The sequence below is a fragment of the Phallusia mammillata genome, chromosome 3 (genome assembly GCF_965637545.1).
Source record: "Phallusia mammillata chromosome 3, kaPhaMamm4.hap1.1, whole genome shotgun sequence".
NCBI classification, from domain to species: Eukaryota; Metazoa; Chordata; class Ascidiacea; order Phlebobranchia; family Ascidiidae; genus Phallusia; species Phallusia mammillata.
In genome coordinates, this window is record NC_137254.1 from 2,422,820 (window position 1) to 2,443,858 (window position 21,039).

Genomic DNA, 21,039 nt, shown 5'->3' on the forward strand with positions numbered 1-21,039 from the left:
CTCTTCTGCATCTTAAAACTGATATCAATGCTTTTGGATCCTTTCATGCGGTTGCCCTGTTTCTAGATGAGAACATATGCAACCACCATGTAGATAAACATGAGGAAGTTGATTGTGAAGGAAAGTTGAATATTCCGAGGCAAATTCACTGGATGTGGCAAACAAACGTGGCATACAGACGCTTGTTTCTCCATAATATCCAAACTCCCCTTTGATTGGATTGCGAGGAAATGTCATTTCTATAATTTGTTTCACATTGTTCCAACTTTCTGGTTTTATACCAATAATTCTTTCTGCAAGAAGTGATATGTTTTCACTGGAAACAAAATCATTTCCAATAATGTTGTTTGGAAACCAAACATCAGTTGTAAAATATTCTGAAGTGACCGTTAGTAAAGGAACTGTTGCCAAAATAACAGCCGAAATCCAGCAAAACAATTCGGCAAGTAAAACTCTAAGAACACCTACACTTCGAATTGTGAATGGTTTAAAAGCTGATACAAGTCGAAAAGTGGTCATGGCTGTCATCGTAAATGCCGATGCCTCCGAAGAAATAATTGCAAGTGCTCCCAGTCCTGAACAGAAACTGCTTGATCTCCATTTTTTATCAAACAAACAGTATGAACCAGAAAATCGAGTTCCTTGCATTATAATCGTAAGTACATAAATTCCCATGAGAAAATCAGAGCAGCAGAGATTTAAAATGAAAATGCTGGTGCTTATATAAAGGTTTTGGTTTCTGTGAACATTTCATAAGCTGTGAGCAGTTGCAATAAATACATATAAATTTCCTCCTAAAGCTAACACAGCTGTTATCCAGAAAATTGCTCGGTATATTGGATTGGCGATCATTTCATTGACGTCTGCAAATGCGTCCCCAGCCAAGTTTACACATTCATCACTTCCGTCCCAACAATCCAGAACCAGTTTCCATTCAACTGACAAAGGCTGTTTATTTGTGCAATAAAATCGTTTATCCTCGCAACGGCATTTGCTTTCATCGGATTCATTGTCGCAATCTATAATTCCGTCACAAAACATTTTTCTGTCAATAGAAATTTTGTCTTTAGTTTGGCAATAAAAACGGGTGTGTTTACAGGTTTTAAAAAATTCATCTGAGCTGTCGTAACAATCCACTTTTCCGTCGCATACCTGAATGCTTTTTATGTTGATCTTTTCTTTTGAGAAACAATAAAACATTTTGGAACAATTAATTTCACCCAGTATTCCGATGCGATCCGTAATTGTTCCATCACATATTGAATTTAGCAAAACATTGTCTTCGACACCAATTTCTAAGTAATGTTGAAAAAGCCCGAGGCTTTTAATATATTTTAATGTGCGAGAAGTTGGTTCCGAATTTTTGCCAGACGAGCAGTATTTTGTGTTTATTTGATCAACGCATTGCACGCTTGAATTGCACAACTTCCCTCTTTGAGCTGAACAGACAGATTTATTTTGACAATGCATCTGATTTGACGGACAACCGCCCCTTATATCATTACACAAACTTTGATTCAAACACAAACACTCATCTGACATATCAAAGCAATCCACTATACCGTCACAAACTTGCTTGGGTGATATAATCAATTTTTTATCCAAGCATTGAAAGCATTTAAACTGACCGTTGACAAAACAAACATCGGATTTATCAGAACATTGAGCCACTGAGTCGTAAACGTTAGGTTGAGGCAAAACACAAATACCTTGTCTTGATGATCCAGAGCATTTGAATCCAAAGCCCATCACAATTTCATCGCTGCTGTCACTGCAACTACCAACCAAGTCACAAAAATCACTTCCAGCTATGACTTCCTCGTTTTTACAAATGACAATTTCCTTACAAAATGTTTGCGTTTGTTGGCATTTTGAGGAGACGCAAACCACATTCTTGATCATACAATGATTGATGTCATCAGCACACGATGGTTGGATTACTTTATGGCACTCTGCAGGAACTGTGGAATATACAAGATACCTGGCAAGTTGTTCACTCTTACAAGTTGTGGCAAACATTTTGCAAGATTGACATGTGAAGTGGGAAACTGAGCAAAGTTCGTCAGTGCCATTATAGCAATCCTTAAATCCATCACCAATCCAGTCAAAAGGTATGCATCTGCCATTTGAAGGACACTGTTTGTTACCAGGATCACACGGACATCTTGCGTAAACACCAGAGCAGTTACATGTGAAATGCGTCTCATCACTACCATCAGAACAGTCGCGATTTCCATCACATAACAAAGATCGGTTAATACAACTTCCCTCCATATCAACATGGCATTGTTTTGTGCGAACACATGCACATTGAAACTTATGAGCTGGACAAATGCAATTAATTTCATCACTCCCATCACCACACTCATCATATCCATTACACTGCCTGTCTTTACTGATACAACCACCCCAAAAAGTAGTGCAGTTCTTTCTTCTGTAATCTCCTTTGTACTGCAGTTGTCCAGTTTTAATTGTTTGGCCAATAGCCAAATGTTCGTTGCTTTATTCGTACCCATTCGATTTTTTAATTGTGAGCCTCTGTCGTTTTCGCTTTCTGCACCAGTTTTCGGTGAATTTTATATCGTTCGTGGATCGTTTAGAAAAGCATCTAACTGCTATAGTCCGCACGTTTAATCAAGATAAGTTTATTTCGTATTGGTGCAATACTTACAACATTTCACCTGCCAGTCAGCCTTGTACGAAAGCGCAACTTTTTCACAGTGCTCATGTTTACTCAACCGTGACGTGCACTGTCCACACCTAAGCCTCAATTGATTGCATGTTTCATGCGTCGGGAAAACAACAGTAACACAATATTAGCGAAGAAAGCACAACCAAACAAAGGTTTGAAACTCAGTCTCTACACAAAACACAATTAAAACTTTGCTTTCAAATTTCGGCGTGCCAAAAATAGTGCCACAGTAGTTTTATGATTACGACCTACTGGTATATTACTTCTAACTTATGGCTTACTAGTGCGACTTATGGCATAATATTTTTGTGCTCATTCTGCTAAAACTGTAACAACATGTTGAATCCTATTTGTTGGATTGCGCTGCGGAACAGTGTCGGTTAGCAGACACTTTGTGAATTTTCGTTTTTCAATTCAGAACCGTTTCGTTCTACTATTTTTAGAATAAAAGGTTCGCCACACTGGAAGGATATCATGCACCACAGTGACTGAACGCATATTTGATATTTAAATTGGATTTTAAAGCATGCGCTAGCAAACGTCTCGGGAAAAATGGCATTGTACAGAACTGTGAATTCACTGAAACCGCTACATGCAGGATTCAACTCGTCGCTGATCGCTTGGTTTGATTTCAGTCGAGTGAGTCGAATTGCTTCCTGTAATACGGGTACGTTCAAAAGTGGGAGGTCGCAGCTACACAACTGATTTCAGTTAAGGAATTTTCAGCAGCGAGGTAAAGCTAGTGGGCAGGTTCTTTTCGGAGGATTTTAGTATGTTTAGAACGCACAGGTTCAATAGTTTGCGAATGGTCTGTTGGGGTTGTATGCATAACCGAAATTAAGTTTGCAAAATGTAAATGAAGCAAGCTAAACGTACATTAATACTACACAGGGGTAATTTTTCACGAAGATTAGGCGTGGAAGTTTTAATGTGTAGTGATACCTGGCCCACATACTTGTTGCGGCAAATAAGTACTAAATTAAATTTATTCGTGATTCTTTTACCACATGAACTTAATAGGTTAAATGAATAATCAACTTTTGAAATACTACATACGATGTCAGAGGTGTTATTTTGTCCCATTATTATAATCACTTGTTTGTTGCATATAAGTACTGTACGAACCATTTTGCCAGTAGAATATGCTCAACCAGTTGTTTTGCCCAGTTCTTGACCAAAACAAATTACGATTGCAATCGGAAACGCAGGAAAAGGAAATTGTTGCACGGCCGACTGCCACATTGCGAAGGTAATTGATGAAGGATAGCTTACAATTTTATTTAAGAAATAGGTTTTGCAGATAGGCAATTGCCCTAATGTTATTGTATGTTTTAATAAACGGTTTAATGTACCAAGGTATGTTTTAGTCAATTTTGATTGGTTGATACATATTGATTAAAATTTTGAGAACACTTCGACCAAATGCTTGTCTGACCACTTAATAACTTTCGCACAAAATATTTTTTTAGGCCCAAGATAGCGTTCTGCATAAACTGGACGTGTTATATACCATAGAGTAAATAAACTTTTACATGTGCGACATGTGTCGAAAATCAGTTGAGGCAATGTTACGGGATCAAAGTTTTGGATAGATTTAGTGCGTAGCTACGTTTAAACTTTGCAGCATTACAAATACTCCTGTCTAAACGATTTCATTTTGTGGCAAATGGCCCCACCGCAGTGTAGTGAGTCTGTTTGGCTACTTGCAAAATTCAGCCAAGGTGATGATTACAAAAACTATCTCAAGAATATGAAGCCTTGTGTCAAAATTTTACTGAAGTATTTTGACAAGTGCACTTTTAAGTTTTTAGGTGATAGTCCTATTTGTTAGACTTAGTAGTCTAGTTTTGTTAACAAGTTTACGAGTTTTTAAAAGCTGCGAAAGCATGCGTGCAGCTAGTTCTGCGGAACAAGCCAACTAAAGAGTCATGGAAAAAAAATGTGCGAGACATTTTTTTACACTATGCGTAGCTCGCCCGTGTGCGCGCTTGTACATTAGTTATTTTTATCGCTGTATGCGTAACGTAAGGATATGTACTTAACAGTATTTTTGTCAAAACCAAAGGTACAGAAAGCCGGGACCGCACTCAGACCTATAGTGGCCTCAACTGGCGGCTTTAACTACGCAAGCGCGTCCTGGCTCTTCGAACAGCTCGCTTTTTGCGCAAGCATCCGCACACGATTGCCGACTATGTTACATTCGCCTCCTTCCTACGAAACAATTTTTTTGATAACCACGTTTGATGTCAGTAGCCTCTTCCCACACATACCTTTATCGAAAAGGGCGTGAACGATTCCTCAACAAGAAACGCTCGACCTGAAGAAGATCCGCCGATTATTTATTTTTCCCTCCCTTGGCAAAGAGAAAATCCGCCTCCGATTTATCCACGCGACACACAAACTACAATGCCGTTTTTTAAAAGCGTGAATAGTGTACCTAAGATAAAATATTTATTGAATTTTTTTCGCGAAAATAATTACTTTTGTTCGGCAACCTATATACGTCAAATTGATTTAATACCGGATAAACCATTTGGCAATTTACCCAGTGCCAGAGGAATATGACGCTTGTAATCGGACAGGCTGGAAACGGATGTTGTTGCACAGCTGACTGCCACATTGCGAAGCGAGTTGTTTCAATTAGCTTAAAACAGGGGTGTGCAACCGTTTTCGTCGGTGGACCATATAACCAATTTCGGATATCAAGCGAGGGCCACACAAGTTTTTCATGTACCATATTTACATGTTTTTTTACCATCCTGCTGGTGAGGCTTGCATTATAATATCATGTCGATATTATTTTCACACTCCTGCGTTTTGTTTTATTTTGCGCTTAATATCAACTTTAAAATGCTAGGTACAAGTAAGTTTCGTCGCAACACTGCCTTTCACAACAAACTAATTGTTTACTAGACAAAGAGGTTTTTTACGTCACATTCGGTATAGATACGCAACAACCACCCAGTGTGAATAAGTCCAATGGTCTGGGTGAATTAAGTTCCTTGCGCTAGTTTAGCTTATTCTTGTTACCTATAGCAACTTAGAAAATTCCGAAAACTAGCGCGATTTTTTTGTCAAAATGTGCATATTTACTTGCTCACAATCAGAGTGTTGTTGAGGGTCACACTAAACGGCTTGGCGGGCAGGATTGTGGCCCGCGGGTCGCACACCCCTGGCTTAAAACATTACTCGAGTATTAGGATTCCAGACAGTTAAATGCACGAGTTAATTGCAAAGTATTACAAAACTGAAGGTTGTAACTTTCATATTTAACTCATGTAGTATTCTTGTTGTTTCATTGTGCCAGGCGACTCACTTTGTTTAAAAATATTTGCAATAAGTAGACATTTAAAAACATATATGGTGACACAAACCAAAGAGAAACTCCATCGATGTGATGTTTGTGAAAAAGATTTATTCATCAGAGAAATTTGAAAAGCCAGAAGTTGATACACACCAAAGAGATGCCTCATCGCTGCATTGTTTGCGAAAAACGATTCAGCCAAAGTGGAACTTTGAATAGACACATGTTGACACACACCAAAGAAAAACCTTATCGATGTGATGTTTGTGAGAAAAGATTTAGCATAAGGGGAAATTTGAAAACACATATGTTGACACACACCAAACAAAAACCTTATCGTTGTGATGTTTGTGAAAAAAGATTTCGCCATGTTGGGACTTTAAAAACACACATGATGACACACACCCATGAGAAACCACATCAATGTGTTGTTTGTGAAATAAGATTTAGTCAGCGTGGATATTTGAAAAGCCACATGTTGACACACACCAAAGAAAAACCTCATCGCTGCACTATTTGCGAAAAACGCTTCAGCGAAAGTGGAACTTTAAAAAGACACATGGTAACACACACCAAAGAAAAACCTTATCGATGTGATGTTTGTGAAAAAAGATTTGGCATGAGTGGAATTTTAAAACGACACTTGTTAATACACACCAATGAGAAACCTCATCGATGTGATGTTTGTGAAAAAAGATTTAACCGAACTTGTAGCTTAAAAACGCACATGTTGACACACACCAATCGGAAACCTTATCGATGCGATGTGTGTGAAAAAAGATTTGCTCAAGGAGGAACTTTGAAGGTTCACATGTTGATACACACCAATGAGAAACCCCACCAATGCAATGTTTGTGGAAAAAGATTTCGCCAAAACGGAGTTTTGAAAGAACACATGATGACTCACGCTAAAGTGAAAACCCATCATTGTGATCGTTGTAACAAAGGATTTACCCACTTGAAATATTTGAAAAAACACATGTTGACTCACATTAAAGATAATGCATAATTCACTTGTTTAAATTCACAAAAGAAAAAACAAACATTGATGTGTTGTTTAAGAAATCAGATTCAGTCGGGTTGGGGATTTGACAAACATACACACAAGAAGGAATTTGATCAATGAGATTTTTGTAAAGCAGGGTTTTACTTGCTAGGAAACTGTTTAAACAACAAACAAAAGTCTTAAACAAAGTAAATTTAAGTTGAAACAAATACATAAAGTTTGTTTACAATTAGACTTTCAGTGCAAAGTTGTTACTATAAGTTAAAATTACTATAAGTCATTAACATGCATTCGTGCTGTCACTGTCAGCAAAAAAACAAACAAAACAATGTATGTATATTTCGTCAACAATTGTTTGAATAACAGAATAAATGCCATTTTTCGCATTTTAGAAATATACTGACAAATCCAAACTACTATCACAAGAGTTTGAGTCATACATCCAACCTGTTTGTGTAGCAGCAGACAGTTTATACATTGCAACAACTGTGCCTTCCATTTTTACAAGTTATAAGTTTGGCTTCTTATTCACTTCAATGTTGTGGTTGTCTCAGTGACTTTAATGTTATACTAACGATAAAAATAACGACCTACTTTAAAACTACAATCATTTTCAGCCCACCAATCGCTAGCAAACTGCCATTATGTTGTGGGTATTAAAGATGTCGAAGAGCTTAAAACAACATCCAAAGTCTATTGACCAGTCTGTGGCCTTCAAAAAGAATATGAATCACATTGATTTTTGAATGGGGAAAAATCATTAGGTTTTGTAATGGGGGAAAAATGGCCATCCAACTTCTGTATAACAATACATCATTACAAAAACTTTTAATAAATGTAATTAAAAGTATGCCAGCAATGCAGCAACAGTAAAGGAGAAATATAATAACTCAACATGCAACAATGTGGCATTTTCAATTAAAAAGGCAGTGAAGATTATTTATCAATAAATACCACACTGGAACAATACATTTATCAAATGGGGAATACAAGTATTTGTTAATTGATTTTCCAGACCTATACACATAAATAAAACAGAATAATGTTACAGATCTGGCTAACTGCAGTCTTCGCGTGTTAAGGCTTCAAAACCAAAATATAAATTTGCAAGAGAAAAATTTATTTGATGGATTGATACAAACCCACTTCTAAGTTCAGTGTCTTTAGAGCACTTGAGCCCGAGTTTAGGAAATATCAGTCGTTTATTCGTTATAATTTGTTATTTTTCTCTGCCGAGCAGACACGGCCAATCGTTTTGGCTGATAGCTCGTCGGTCAAAAGTGCTGTGGTATTCATGTATTCATCCTGTCCGTTGCTACTTGTGTCGTGGTTGTCCACTTACTAAAAGCTTGTTTGGAAAACAGCATTTAAATTTGATTGGTTCGTGCGTTTTTAAACTACCAAAGCTTTAGTTGAATTAAATACTTTTTAAAACATGCATTTTATTCTATTGCTGTTCGTGGATTGCTAAGAACAAAAACAATGCCGTCGACTACAAGCCTGAATGGGCTGACTGGCTTGACTTAGTCGGCATTGCTTCACAAAATATTTTTCCGATTTTCGGCGATTGGAAAGTCCTGACTTGAGTGATTGAGAATTGACTTAGGATTGGGGTTAAGGTCAAGCTTAGTCAGGGTTAGAGTCAGTCCGAAAACACACTGTGAAACACTGCCGCCGAAGTTAGGCCAGTCAGGCTTTTAGTCAAACCCAAAAACAATCATCCATTCGTGTAAGCCGGAGCATCAGGCGAGTCTATTCTTATTCCAGCTTCTGTGACATAACAACAACTAATTTACGCGTAAACAGTGCTATTGGAAGCCTAATTGTGACCTGAAATGGTTGATTTGCTCCACAACGTAGTATGGTGAGGTTTTTTTGCTGCTTATAAATATTAGCAGCATACACGGATGTAATACTGCAAACGATTTGAAGTTTGCAACGGCCTATCCTATCATAAAGTGGCGTTACCAGTTAAAGCCCGATTGTTTGGACAATAGCCGAGTGACCGGATGATTTGTCATGTGTTTTAAAGGGCGATCCTTTGGTAAACTCTTGTTCTTGTTGCTATGCACCAGGCAAACGAAAAGGTGCACATAACTGAGATGCGCATAACAGTGTTACTCTGGAAGAACAGTGTTTACGAATTTACGTAATAATCATTGGTTTATTACAATGAATTTGTTTGTATTGCATTTATGTATAAACTGACCCTATTCCAACGCTATTAATCAGTTTATTGATTGCGATAATATCAGTTTAATACAAAGCTTACACGGGATATATTGAAAGGCCTCAGGCGTAACACTTAATGGCTCGTGTCTGTGTAACCGTGACACAACTACATCCTGTCGTCACTTCACCAATGGTCAAGTTACACGCATTGATGCACACTGTCAGCGCCCCAGGCATTGCAGGATCTAGTTCTGGCGCAACTCGTGAGCCGAATCGTTTTGACTGTTATTTTTAGGTGAGAAACAATGTTAATCTGTGCAGTAAGGTATTTTAATATATTTCGCAAAGTAAAAGAAATTGTTGTGCACAAAAAATGTGGTGTTGGGTTAAAATGTATAGAACAGTACTAAGACATTAGTTGAGACGACTGTTTTTTTTCGGTAATGTTTTTCGTTTATTTGCAAAACGCTATGCATCATTTAACTTCAAATTACGTACTTTCTGGTGTGTGGTATTTTCCACTGCCGAGCAGATACGAACATTGTTTGAGGAAAACGTATAACGTTTTTGTTTACTAGTACTTTTAGTTCAACTAAATTCAAGTAAATGGGTTAAACTTATATCAATTGCGCCTATTTTTTCTCTTCAGTTTGTCCAGTTCGCAGGGGAAATAGCATTTCAGTATTCTATCATCCATGCGTTAAGCGTTTACAAACGACTTTTGAAAGTAGTGCGCTTACACATAGAAAATAGTCAGCGCCCGATTGTTTGGACAATAGCGATTACCCATTTGATTTATCATTCGTTGAAAAGTGGCAAGCCTTTTGTCGATCTCGTCTTTTATGTTGCTGCTATGCGCTGATGGTCGGTGAATCTTATTCCATTGTTGCTCGTGGATTGCCCAGATTAGAACCCAATAGCAAAACAAACAATATCTGCGGCGTGTGATAGTCCAACAAGTTGTAAACACGCAGAAAGAAATGATTGGTTCATAAGCTGTATAACGTGAAAGGTTCGTGAATCGCTCAGACAAGAAATAATACGGAAAATTTAACTTGCACAGCATCCAATTGATAGTCCGCACTCCGCACATTTCAGCAATATAAGTTAATTTCGTATTGGTGCAATACTTAACACATTACAGACAAATTGACTTGCCAGCCAGCCTTTCTTAGGATCGAGGAACATTTTTCTGTGCATTGCTGCAGTACGATATTGAGCGGATAATTTGCCAAGTTAATAATGCAGTGTATAAACATTCAGCGCTGCTTTTTAGATAAACGTCAGTGGGGAATTATCTACTTTTGTAGCGATCAATTTTACTGCACGAGGTCTTTCATCTTCTAACATGAAAGCTAGATAATCTGGCCACGTGTTGTAGGTTAAAAAAGACATGTGTTAACATAAATGCAACGTATCAGAGATATACGTCGTCAGGCACTGTGACATCGTCATTGTGCACGCGTCACTTTGTCCCACTGTGTACGACTGGGTTTTCTATGTGAACTTAATGTGAAACTTAAATTCCTTCATGTACGCATCACAACTGGCCAGTGAGGTAAAACTATTGTGTATGCGTTTGTCTACTGTGTTAACAGTGGCCATCAACCCTTTTAGCGCGCAACCTGTTACGTGTAAAAGTTTGCAAACAAAGCAAGCGGCGTGTTACACGTAAAAAGATGTTGCTTGCAAACACATAGTTTTGATTGAAAAAAATGACCTTTCTTCACTTTTACCGCATAAATGTACAGGTAAAGCCACTTTAAACTGTTGCACGTACACGTTTTTTTTATTGCTCATCTGCTGTAATCTAAAGGTTGTTAAAAAGTTCTCGAACTCCCGAAGCGCAAGAAAACTGTTAATACATTTTTGATTCATTACTTATGTGCTAAATTAATTATCACTGGAAAACGATTTTACCACCGCCGATCGACTGTTTGTCAAGTTTTAAACCGTTATAAATTATGGTGTAGCCGGACACATTGGAAAAGGAAATTGTTGCAAGGCTCAATGCCCCAATTCGAAGTAAATTGATGACGGTTAGTTTAAATGAAGACTTGCGGATAGTCCAATGCATTATCTGTACACAAAGCCTTAACCCCACTTTAGAAAAGCGTTATAATGCGCACAACAGTTCTCCAGCTTTAGCAGTCAGATCCAACTGTTTGAAAAGTATTCGTTTCATGTTTAGAATTAAAAGGCATCTACTGTGTAATTATGTTTAAAAGTCGCAGCTTCGTGATTTCTTTAAACGTTAACTTTGACAAAAGTAAGAAAGTGGTTGTATGCGACAATTCTATTGGTTGCACTTATCATACCTGTTAGAAGAGGGTTTTGTGTGGAATGGAGGCGAGGCTATTCAATTAAAAACTGTGTTACGGACATAACTATGGGTCCCCTACCCTGAAGGGGACACATATTGATTTTACTCAAATTGTTTGTTTGTTTTCTGTTTTTCTTCCTTTTTTTCTTCCCAAAGTTTGTCCGACTCGTTTTTCCATCAAATGTTTGATGGATTTGGCTGAAATTTACACAGATAGTAGATATAGTTGTGTAGATGTGCATCCTACTTTGTTTTTGTTGATAACCCCAGTATTTACCCCGCTAGCCCCCTAAATTGGACATTTTTCTCCGAAGTTTGTCCGACTCGTTTTTCCATCAAATGTTGGATGGATTTGGTTGAAATTTACACATATGGTAGATAAACTTATGTAGATGTGCATCCCACTTTGTTTTTGTTGGTAACCCCAGTATTTACCCCGCTAGCCCCCTAAAATGGGTGTTTTTACCCAAGTTTGTCCGACTCGTTTTTCCATCAAATGTTTGATGGATTTGGCTGAATTTTTTTTAAACAGTGTCAGAATTAGCTGAAATTTGGATTTCTTGTATAGTATGCCATTTATAGATGTCGATTGGTGTGTTCAACCCCGTAGCCCTAACATTTACCCCACAAGCCCCCAAAGTGTAAAACGTATTTGTATGTTTCTGGGCACCACCAACGAAGGATTTCTTTGGCGCAATAGTGTTACAAGGGCAGCCAGTTGTATGTTGCTCATTGGTGGGTTGCTTGGTGGACGTTTTTGCGCCATGTCAGTTAGGGGCTTGTTAAAAGCCCTGTGACGTCAGAAACATTAACGGTTGTTGCTCGAAATGCCTCTAGTGGTCGAAATTTTAAACATTTGGCGGATTGGGCTGAAATTTTGCACTACTATTGATAGAGTCATTGTGGTTTTTATTAGTGATGCACCGAACCCGCATAAAAAAAGGTTCAGGCCGAAACCGAATATTCGGCCACGAGGCCTAAAACCGCATTTTTGTGGGTGTTTTCAACTTAACCTTGTGTTGTTGATGCAAGTGAACTCAATTCTGACAAACTAAAATCACTTTCACAATGCAAAAGCTTCACTAAACTTGTAATATTTCGCAGACGATGTGGCCAGTATTTTGTTAGATACAACAACTAGTTAATTTATGATGTTTCGTATTGGCGAAAATGAAATTTTTGGTATTAATTCCATGCAATCAAAAAGTTCGGGCCGAAACCGAAACATGGAAAAACAGCGTATTCGGCCGAAAAGTTTCGGCCAACCGGTGCAAAAGTTTCGGCCAACCGGTGCAGTTTTTATATGTTTTTTTTAGTTTGTGTGTCGAACCCAATTAGTTACCCTACTAGCCCCCTAAAATGGGTCAGTTTTTTAAAATGTTAAATAGGACGTACTTCAAACAATATCTGGGGTGAATCTAATTTTTTAGTTTGTATTCTACGTAGTATATTATTCAAGCCCAGTGCCGATCACTGTGCTTTACCTTTCAACACCCGACTTTCTCATGGTTATCTCTTGAACTGCATTATTTTCAACTTTGCATGTGTGGGGACCCATAAGTTTTTGCCTGCAAAAACGACTAAAGTTATAAAATACGATGGCTAATACGGGACCCAATACAAAATAAGCATAGGAAATATATTAATATTTTAAAATAGGTTATAGTGTAAATTTAACAACAAAATGTGCTAAGCCACCCTTCTAGGTTTTGTTGCTTGACATTATTAAGTCATGATATCAAACTAATACCAGTTGTATACTTTACAGGAATAGGTTGAACAAAATTAGAAGTGATATCTGTGCAACCAACTTAAAGGGATATGAATTTAGACTCGAATCAATCATCTTCTCCAAGTCAAAATACTTCCGGTTTATCTGTAAACTTCCAACAACAAACTGACAGAAACAACCTTGTTTCAAAAAAACGCAAGTCAACCCATATTCATAAGAAACCTCATCGATGTGATGTTTGTGAAAAAAGATTTCTTCAACTCGGAAATTTGAAAACACACATGCTGACACACACCAACGACAAACCTCATCGATGTAATGTTTGTGAAAAAAGCTATCGTCAGGCTGGAAATTTGAAAACACACATGTTGACACACACCGACGAGAAACCTCATCAATGTGATGTTTGTGAAAAAATGTTTTCCCGTGCACAAGGTTTAAAAGAACACATGTTGATACACACCAACGAGAAACCTCATCGGTGCGATGTTTGTGAAAAAAGTTATCGTCAGGCTGGACAACTAAAAATGCACATGTCGACACACAGCAACGAGAAACCTCATAAATGTGATGTTTGTGAAAAACGATTTCACCAAAATGGAAATTTGAAAAAACACCAGTTGACACACGCTAACAAGAAACCTTATCGATGTGAGGTTTGTGAAAAAAGGTTTACCCGTTCAGAAAGTTTAAAAGCACACATGGTGATTCACACTAAAGAGAAACCCCATCATTGTTATGTTTGTGAAAAAAGATTTTCTCTTGGTAGCAACTTAAAAAGACACATGTTGACACACACCAACGAAAAAAAACATCAATGTCATATTTGTGAAAAAAGGTTTGCCCTGAATGATGGTTTGAAAAGTCACATGCTGACACACACCAATGTAAAACCTTACCGATGTGCTGTTTGTGAGAAACGATTCAGTCGTTGTGGAAGTATGAAAAGACATATGTTGACTCACACTAATGAGACCCCCAATAAGTGCGAGGTTTGTGAAAAAAGCTTTGCTCGATGTGATCAGTTAAAAGCACACATGTTAACACACACCAAAGAGAAACCTCATCAATGTGATGTTTGTAAAAAAAGATTTACCCAAAGTGGAAGTTTAAAAACACACAAACTGACTCACACCAAAGAGACTCACCATCGATGTGATATTTGTGAAAAAACATTTGCCAAAGGTGGAAATTTGAAAAGACACATGTTAACTCACACTGAAGACAAAAGTCATTGATGTGTAGCTTATGAACTAACATTTAGTCCCATTGGGGATTTGAACAAACATATGTTGACAAACAGCAAATTTAGTCTATGAGATTTTTGTGAAGAAGGTTTTATCTTCTCGGGATTTTTTAACTACAAACAGAAGTTTTGAAACAAATTTGAAACAGAGAACTTTTTTTTTCATTTGGCTTTGAGTGCAAAGTTTGAAAATGTTTTGATAATTAAAATTCATTACCTGTCAGTGGCACAGTCTCGACATGTTGAGTATATATCCAATAAGACTAGTATCCCGATACTGTATACTTTAAAACTAACTCGCAAGGAGAAACTTTCAAGCAGATATACCTATTTCTAAATCACATTTTAAAAGTACAATGTTGGTTGTGACTATAATTTAAACTCGTGAAAACATTCATCCTTAAAATTTAAAGATAAATGTATGTATTACTTTACAGCATCATCGGTATTAATAAGCAAACACACAATCACATGAAGCAAGTATTTTTGATACAAGACATGATCAAACAGCCAATGTATAGAGATGCCAAAATAATTTTTAACAAGACATGATGCCTTAACATGCATTCATGTCAAAGATTGTATTAGTGCAACATGCACAAGAAGCATTGATTTAAAAAGACTTACCAAGATATAAACTCATATGGATAGTACAAGTTAGAGTTTTGTAAACATCAGAAGAGATATGATTGGTAGAACTTTTGATACAAATAATTACAATTAAACCATCAATGCAGCAACAGCAAATGAGAAATATAATAGCTAGTATCATTTTAACTTGCAAAAGCAGTGCAAGTGTTCAATGAATACCACAGCTCACTATCTGGGACATTACATTTGTCAATTTGTGAAATACAAACAATTGCTTATCTCCAAACCTATATAGGCATATAAGGCAGAACAATGTTAAACAAAATTGCTCTGAAATTAAGATTTTAGTTGTAAGTTAACAAAAGCAAATTACTGAAGTTGTTTTTTTACCTTTGTGCCACTTTGCAGTGAATTTCATTTGCAATTTGAGATTTTTTAATGTAAATTCATGTTGTTTATCATTAAAAGTAGTAAGAGATACAACCTAAATGATTTATGGCAAATAGTTGGTATAAAACATAATCCATTCAAATTCAGTGTACCTGTTGAAAATAAAAACAAAACACTTTCAATCCTCCCTAATAGACCACATAATGGTAGCTAACCCATGCAAAAATCATTTGAAATTGGATCTTCATCAACTTTACAGATTGTTTGCCAAGGGCTAAAGTGTCTTTTACAAACCAGATGTAAACTACAAATTGAAGTAAATGCCTCCTCTCAAGCTTGACAATTGCTTTACAGTTGGAAACCACAAGATTAGATAATCGACATTTTCTATTTTGTTCAAAAATTATTTGTTGATGGATTAGTGCTAGAACCCGAGTCCCACTGACGTTACCCCCCTTGAATTTACTTTTTGGTGTCCACGACGGTGGATCCGGCCATAAATTGTTTAACTGTATGATGTTATGTGCCAGATATGTCATTTACAAATGTAAATATAGTGAAAAAACCCTGCGGTATCTAGATTTGTATGCTTCCTTAATTCAGTACGTGTATCAGTATGTCATGTATCAAAAAAACGTGGAAACTGTCTTGCATACCGCAAAAAGTGGTGTCGCCTGTTGTGTACTGAAGTGTGATGTAATTTGTTACTAGTGTTGTGTCAGATTTTGCAGCATACATAGGCGTAACATAGAACGGACAGGTTTCAAAGTATGTGATGTCACAAACATAGTTTAAGATCATAAATTCATTCTAAGATAAATTTCTGTGTCCCATATATGAATTTGAAAAAATGTTGGTTTGTGAGAAAATTGCTGTTGAATGCAATTACACACGTTGTATAAAGTAATAAGATGTTTTACTTCATAAAAGATTCCCAAAATTGTGGCTAATATCCACGACTTATTTTTAAGGTGCTCTATGACCTAATGGTGGAAGTGACATGGCAAATGAGAAACTCCATCGATGTGGTGTTTGTAAAAAAAATTTCATTCAAAGACAAAGTTTAAAGAAACACATGTTGACACACACTGATGAAAGGCCGTATCGATGTGATGTTTGTGAAAAATGCTTCAAGAAAGGTGGATCTTTGAAAACACACATGTTGACACATATTAGTTACGTGATTTATGGGTTATACTTAATGTACGTTGGCTTTTTAAAAAACGGTTGTGTAAAGAAGTTTGTCGGGCCAGTTTAGATTTAGATTTTCCGCTACAAAAAACTTTTTGCTTTAATTAATTGCAGAAGCATAATTTTGTGCAGCCTTTTTAGTAAACTAACTGGTAAAAAAGAACAAGGGCAAAACAGAAGCCGTCCTCTACATATTAAACTCTAACATATTGTAAGACAGTGTTTCTTAACCTTTTTAGCGCTCGTACCCCTTGAAATTTTCTCGTACCCCCTGTCTACAAAGGCCGACAGAATTAAATAAAATTGTAATAATAGGAATAACTCAGTGTATTTTCAGCACATACACAATCAGTCTATTTACTAATGGCTTTTTTGTTGCTGTTTTTTGTCAATGATCATGGTGTAACGAGGTTTTTTCTTTGAAATGGACACACGCATATCATCTCTTGGGCCCAAGAGACTCCTCGGCTTAGTTTTGATGTTTACAAGAGTTGAGAACCCAGCTTCACATAGGTAGGTTGTCGCAAAAGGCACAAGGATTTCTAGAGCTTTTTTTGCTAACTGAGGAAATGTTATGAGTTGTGCACACCAGAAGGCATCCAACTGCATTGAATCAAACTCCATTTTGATTTTACTACTAGCTTTCATCTCTATAAGATCGTCTTTCCTTTGGTCATTATCATCCATAGAATGCAGGTTGAAAATAGATGGGTCTTGTATCCATCCCTGAGAAACAGAAACCTCTCCATGATGAAAGTATCCCTGGAAAGACTGACTGAGACCTTGCAAGTGTTCTTTTATTTCAGTCGCAAAATGTTCCGGAAATGAATTTGTTGAATTGAAAACTTTATCAAGATTTGGAAAATTTGCATAGTTTCCACAGGTAATGCGTTGTTTCCAGATTGAAAATTTGGTAGTAAAGGCAGATACCTTTTCTCTGGCAGTGACTATGTTTACCCCTGTTCCCTGGATGGAGGTGTTCGAGTCGTTTAAGTGGCTGAATATATCTGCCAAGTAGGCCAGGGACAAAATGAAATTCTTTTTTTCAAAGTGCTCTACTATGCTACAACCCTTCTGTTCAAGAAACAGCTCAATTTCTTTGTGCAGTTCGAAAACACGTGTAAGCACTCGGCCACGGGAAAGTCACCTCACCTCGGTGTGGTAAAGAAGTACGTTGTGTTTAGCTCCAAGTTCGTTACAAAAAACTTTAAACAGACGATGATTCGAGGCATTCCCTCTGATGTAATTGACTGCACTCACAGCAATTGATAACACATTTTTAAGTGGTTCTGGTAATGACTTGGCGGCAAGTGCATGCCGATGTAGGAAGCAGTGTGTGACTGTGACGTGAGATACCTCTTTTTTCACAAGGGCAGCGAAGCCTGATTTGTTTCCAAGCATGGCAGGTGCACCATCGGTGCAAAGTGAACCGCACAGGTCAAGAGTCATTTCATGATTGAAAAAGAACTCCTTGACGATATTAAATACGTCAAATGCCTTTGTGGTTGTTGTCAATGGTTCACAAAATAAGAATTCTTCCACTACTTCTTTATCTTTCACATACCGCACAAACACTAATAACTGACTACAGCAACTGACGTCTGTTGACTCATCCAACTGTAGACTCACTTTGATAGGACTGGATTTGATATCGGCAATCACCAGCTGCAAAGTATCTTCGCTCATATCACGAATCCTGAAACCGATGATGTCATTTGACAATGGTACTCAACTTGGTACAAGTTTTTTTTCTGCTTCAGTCCCCAGTACTGTTTTTGCCATTTCCATTGCGCATGGTTTCACTAACTCTTCTGCTTCTGTATGTGGCTTATTATTTTTGGCACACAGAAATGCAACTTGATAAGATGCTAGCAACAATGGTTTTTCAATCGGTAAAAATCCATGCTTTGGTAAGGTACCACTCTGATGAAAACGTGCCCTTATGATCTTCAAAGTATTTAAATTATTTCCTGACTTTTTACCCCCATGCTGATTATTGAAATGCTCATTAAGCCTTGAAGGTTTGAGATTTGCATTTGCGAATACTTTGCTGCATAATATGCACTGCGGTCTCTCAGTTCCATCTTTTTCCGTCGTGCAAGTGAACCCATATTTCACATAGTCTTCATTCCACTTACGTTTTTTAGACATTTTTAGACGTAACTTGCTACACACTCTTTGCAATTATGATTAAATAGAGCATTTTTTCACACTGCATCTCGTACCCCCTGCTTTGGTGCTTCGTACCCCCAAGGGGTACATGTACCCCTGGTTAAGAACCCCTGCCTTATGTCATTGCAGTTACTTTACTTTTAACCCATTCTACAGATGAGAAACTAGTACCTATTCAAAGTTCGCAACGACCTATTATTGTGGATACAAAACTGTCCCATGAGGTTCATCGTGTAACAATGCGCTGGACAACTTTACACAGACTTCGGATGCGGCGTTCGTGGCAAAGGATCCTGTACCAAAGGATATTTCAAAATACGCATGCTAACTCACAATAAAAATATATATATTTGGGAAAAAAATCCCCATCATGGATATTTAAAAGCACACTCACTGATTCACGCTGAAGAAAAAAATCATGCTTGTCGCTTATGTACTAAACAACATGATATTGAAATATTTTTCAACTCTAAAATTTTACTTTGTTTAACAGCGAATAAAATTGTTTCTTTACATAACAATAGCACAAAACAACATAACGCATTGTTAAACGTTAGTTGGTTTGTAGTGTGACATGTTGCCATTTTTGCTGTTCTCTTAGTTTCTAACTTCATGGAAGCTAGCTAATCTGGCCATGCGTCGAATTGCTTCCTGTAATACAAGAACGTGGTAAAACCGCAAGCCGCAGCTGCACAACCCGTTAATGTCTGAATAGCTTCGTTTACGCGCAGCAAGTGGACTTTGTAGTCAAGTTACGGTTTACAGTAGCGAGAAAAGCTAGTGTGTTATATTAGTTAGATTTGGGAGAACGAATTCGTTTGTCTATCATGTTTAGAACACACCGTTTAAAGTATTTTGCCAGTGATCTGTTATGTTGTGTTAGATTCGGAAAAGTTTTTAAGGGTGTTACGTAATTGCAGTTTAAACAAACAACTCACGCGGAATTATTATCAAACCTGGTTCGAAATTCCACAAAGGTTTGGACTTAGTGTTGATACCTGGAAACACTGATATATAGTATTTATTGGCTTGATGCTCCTATACGTTTGTTTTGAATAGAAGGAAGACTTTAGTTTAATTGTGAATCATTTTAACTTTTGCGTGTATATTACGTTTAATTATTGTACAACTGTTGTAATCTTAAGGGTTTTAAAGCTCACTCTGTGCATCATGTTGGAAATTAATCTAGACTTTTTAGGCGTAAATAGATGGTGTATACATATAAACACCAACAGGTAATTGGAGCCTGTTGGTAAAATGAGGATCTGCAATGCGGCTGTCGTAGCGAAATGGTTGTTTAAGTGTACAAAACTGCATTAAAAATCACATGCGGCCATCGGCATAATTTCCAAACTGCAATGCGGCCCCCGAACCCCACGAGTTTGACACCACTGCCCAAGATGACTTAACTCTACGAAATAGTAACAAAGCAAGCTACACTTGCGAAACGGAACTTAAAATTCAAAAGAAGTTGGTCGCTTGGTTGTCACGCATCGTGTCCTGTGATTGGTCGAAGGCAGGGTGTTTTCTTACTGGCTTGGATTAGCGAAGCGGCGGTGAAAACGACACTTCTGATTGGTTAAAAAGCCCCATATGCGAAATAGATTACATTTTGGAAATATGCTAACCGTGGCGATAACTAAGCACTCTCGTCACCAACGGTCACGTTACACGCATCAATACGAGTGTGGGGTTTTACCTGAAACTTATAGACTTCTTTTTAGGCGAGAAAAATTGTTTAATCTTCACAGTACAATATTTGAATAATATTTTTTAACAACACCAGACAGGATTTGTGCAAAAAACGCTTGCAACATTTAACTCGTTCGTGACTGAGTACTCTTTAATTTAATTTTAAATCCTTCACTTTAGAACTTACTGGGCGCATCTGTGCAAATAATTATTTTCCTATATATTTCATGAATGCTCAATAACTGCTCATTATAACCAGTTGATCGATTTTCGGTAGCGCGGTAAAGTTGGTGCGTTAGTTCGTTCAACAAACTAGAGCGAGCAACTGAACAGTACCAAGATAAATCGCACTAGTAATCGGACACGCTGGAAAAGGAAATTGTTGCACAGCTGACTGCCGTTTTGCGAAGCCAGTTGATTTCAGTTAGCTTAAACGTTAGTGGGGAATTCGACTTTGCAGATAGTACAAGCGCATGGATTTATTGTTTTCGCTGCTTTTAACATCTGGTGCAAGTTATACTTTGCGAA

The 21,039-nt window shown here is 37.3% G+C and overlaps 1 protein-coding gene and 1 pseudogene across 1 annotated transcript; one reads left to right on the forward strand and one right to left on the reverse strand.

Annotated features, from left to right (window-relative positions):
• The window catches only part of LOC145218176 (uncharacterized), a 280,341-nt pseudogene that overhangs the window by 157,219 nt on the left and 102,083 nt on the right, over positions 1 to 21,039 (reverse strand).
• On the forward strand, positions 6,026 to 14,698 carry LOC145217995 (uncharacterized). Its single transcript, XM_080085396.1, has 3 exons — positions 6,026 to 6,999; positions 7,395 to 7,516; positions 13,315 to 14,698. Exons 1-3 carry the CDS (start codon positions 6,157 to 6,159, stop codon positions 14,465 to 14,467), a joined length of 2,118 nt encoding a protein of 705 aa, XP_079941522.1. The 5' UTR covers positions 6,026 to 6,156; the 3' UTR covers positions 14,468 to 14,698.

Bases quoted from the DNA above. Each gene is read 5' to 3' on its own strand.
- LOC145217995 (XM_080085396.1), top strand. From the start codon at position 6,157: ATGCCTCATCGCTGCATTGTTTGCGAAAAACGATTCAGCCAAAGTGGA. The intron at 7,000-7,394 runs GCATAATTCACT...TTCGCATTTTAG, and splicing joins TGACTCACATTAAAGATAAT to AAATATACTGACAAATCCAA. The intron at 7,517-13,314 runs GTTTGGCTTCTT...ACCAACTTAAAG, and splicing joins TCCATTTTTACAAGTTATAA to GGATATGAATTTAGACTCGA.